Source organism: Triticum urartu, chromosome 4 (assembly GCF_003073215.2).
Source record: "Triticum urartu cultivar G1812 chromosome 4, Tu2.1, whole genome shotgun sequence".
Lineage (NCBI taxonomy): Eukaryota > Viridiplantae > Streptophyta > Magnoliopsida > Poales > Poaceae > Triticum > Triticum urartu.
This window is the reverse complement of record NC_053025.1, coordinates 307,809,134-307,812,107: the sequence shown is the minus strand read 5'-3', so window position 1 is coordinate 307,812,107 and position 2,974 is coordinate 307,809,134. Positions and strand designations below refer to the sequence as shown.

Genomic DNA, 2,974 nt, shown 5'->3' with positions numbered 1-2,974 from the left:
TGTACGAGTTGATGCGACAAATCAAAGCATTGTACTCAATATATTTCAATAATTTGCGTTTACCGATGCATTAATTACAACACATGCATGCATGCCGTGACTCTCCTTTTGATACTTGCATGTGTTGATTTAATGCACCTTGAAGTAGTATAAAATATGTGATGGTAAAGCTTTGTAATACCCCGGCCCAAGTCGAGAGATGGCTGTGCACGAGGAGGGCGAGATCACCGATACGTCACTTACCACAAGCTCGCCGAACACCAGAGCGTGTGTCCGCTCGCACCCTGCAAATGCCCCGTGCCCGTCTGCGGCTACAAAGGCCTGCCGCCGGCGCTCTACGACCACATCAGCACCGCGCATCCCATGCCCGTGCACAGGATCCAGTACGGCAAGGTGCTCCAGCTGCAAGTGCCACTGTCGGAGCCACGACTCTTGCTGTTCGCGGAGGAGGACCACCGCGCGTTTTTCTTGGTCGGCGGCATGCTCGACATCGGCGCGCCTATCGTCGTGTCGGTCGTCTGCATCAGAGCGGGGGCATCCCCACTGCCGCACTACGTGGCCAAGCTGTGGGCGAACGGCCCACCGGGGGAGCCCAAAGGAACGACCGACGCCGTCAAGGTGGAAATGGAGGTGACAAGCAGCAAGGATCCCGGCGATGTCGACGTGCAGGAGCTGACCTTCTTGACAGTTCCGCCCAAGCTGCTGGCCGGGGCTAAGCTTGTGTCCCTCCACATTTAGATTGACAAGCTCACGTCCTAAATGTTTCTACAGTGCCTTCTGTTTATCTTAGTAATATGCTAATATTGGGATTACCTTGGTCTACTTTAGCTTAAGAAATGGTGGGTTTTAGTGGCGATAAAAAATTATGTTTATCAATGCATTAATTGCAATGCATGCATGCATAAAGTACATGCATTGGTCAATTTTCTCTTAATACTTGCATGCAATGATTTAATGCACCTTGGAATCTGAACATGTGTTGAGGAACAACCAAATTGAGCCTTATAAAATGGAAACACTAAAATTTTGAGATAAGCCCTATAAAACCGGAAAGGAGAGAGTAGAAAAAGAAGTACTCCATCAGGGAATAGTGCCGCACTTCGAAACTTGAACCGTCAATAAATTTTGAGCTTGCGTCTCGTCACATTCCAAATTACTCCACGCTATATTGAATTGCAAACCTGTTCACACCGATCACAACCTAAACGGTTTCCCACTTAGGAGCGTATTAGTACTCGGTTATAAATACTAGTATGCCAAGATGACTGCGCATTCCTCCTCAACTCCTCATCCACAAAAACAAACAAGCCATTCAGCATCCTTCCCTTGCGTCTGCCATGGCCTGTGTGAGTTCTGGGTCGAGAGATTGCCACCAGGGAGAGACGAGATGTAACGCCCTTGATGCGGCTATATCTCCCACGTGTCGAAGCACGACCTAGAGGCATAACCGCATTGAAAGCAATGTCGCAAGAGAGGTAATCTTCACACAACCCATGTAATACATAAGGGAAAGAGATACATAGTTGGCTTACAATCGCCACTTCACACAATACATGAATCAAGGTCCGACTACGGAACCAAAATAAAAGAAGAACCCCAAATGCAACAAAGGTCCCCGATCGACCCCAACCGGGCTCCACTACTGATCAAATAGAACGAAGCAACACAAAGGACAAGATCTTCATCGAGCTCCTCCTGAGCTTGGTTGCGTCATCTGCACGGTCTCATTGGCACCTGCAAGCTGGTTTTGGAAGTAACTGTGAGCCACAGGGACTGAGCAATCTCGCACCCTCGCGATCAAGACTATTTAAGCTTATGGGTAAGGTAAAGGTATGAGGTGGAGCTGCAGCAAGCGACTAGCATATATGGTGGCTAACATACGCAATTGAGAGCGAGAAGAGAAGGCAAAGCACGGTCGACAAAAGTATGATCAAGAAGTGATCCTAAACAACCTACGTCAAGCATAACTCCAACACCGTGTTCACTTCCCGGACTCAGCCGAAAAGAGACCATCACGGTAACACACGCTGTTGATTCATTTTAATTAAGTTAAGGTTCAAGTTATGTACAACCGGACATTAACAAATTCCCATCTGCCCATAACCGCGTGCACGGCTTTCGAAAGTTCAAATCCCGGCAGGGGAGTCCCAACTTAGCCCATGACAAGCTCTCACGATCAATGAAGGAATAGACCTCCTCCCGAGACATTCCGATCAGACTCGGTATCTCGGTTCTTCAAGACATCCTCGACAATGGTAAAACAAGTCCAGCAAAGCCGCCCGATGTGCCGACATCCTAATGGGAGCTGCACATATCTCGTTCTCAGGGCAACACCGGATGAGACATCCTACGAGTAAAACTAGTCCTCAAGTTTCCCCGAGGTGGCCCCGCAGTCTACTCAGTTCGGACCAACACTTAGACAAGCACTGGCCCGGGAGGGGGGAGGGTTAAAATAAGACGACCCTCTGGATGCGCGACTCCCAAGGGAAAAAGGCTAGGTGGCAAATGGTAAAACCAAGGTTGGGCCTTGCTGGAGGAGTTTTATTCAAAGCGAACTGTCAAGGGGTTCCCATTATAACCCAACCGCGTAAGGAACGCAAAATCCGGGAACATAACACTGATATGACGGAAACTAGACACTTAGACAAGCACTGGCCCGGGAGGGGGGGGGGGTTAAAATAAGATGACCCTCGGGATGCGCGACTCCCAAGGGAAAAAGGCTAGGTGGCAAATGGTAAAACCAAGGTTGGGCCTTGCTGGAGGAGTTTTATTCAAAGCGAACTGTCAAGGGGTTCCCATTATAACCCAACCGCGTAAGGAACGCAAAATCCGGGAACATAACACTGATATGACGGAAACTAGACACTTAGACAAGCACTGGCCCGGGAGGGGGGGGGGGTTAAAATAAGATGACCCTCGGGATGCGCGACTCCCAAGGGAAAAAGGCTAGGTGGCAAATGGTAAAACCAAGGTT

At 49.1% G+C, this 2,974-nt stretch overlaps 1 protein-coding gene across 1 annotated transcript; it reads left to right on the top strand.

Annotated features, from left to right (window-relative positions):
* The first annotated feature begins 363 nt into the window (after positions 1-363).
* LOC125554803 lies at positions 364-738 on the top strand. Its single transcript, XM_048718215.1, has one exon. The coding sequence runs from the start codon at positions 364-366 to the stop codon at positions 736-738; it is 375 nt and encodes a 124-aa protein (XP_048574172.1).
* Positions 739-2,974: the final 2,236 nt, after the last annotated feature.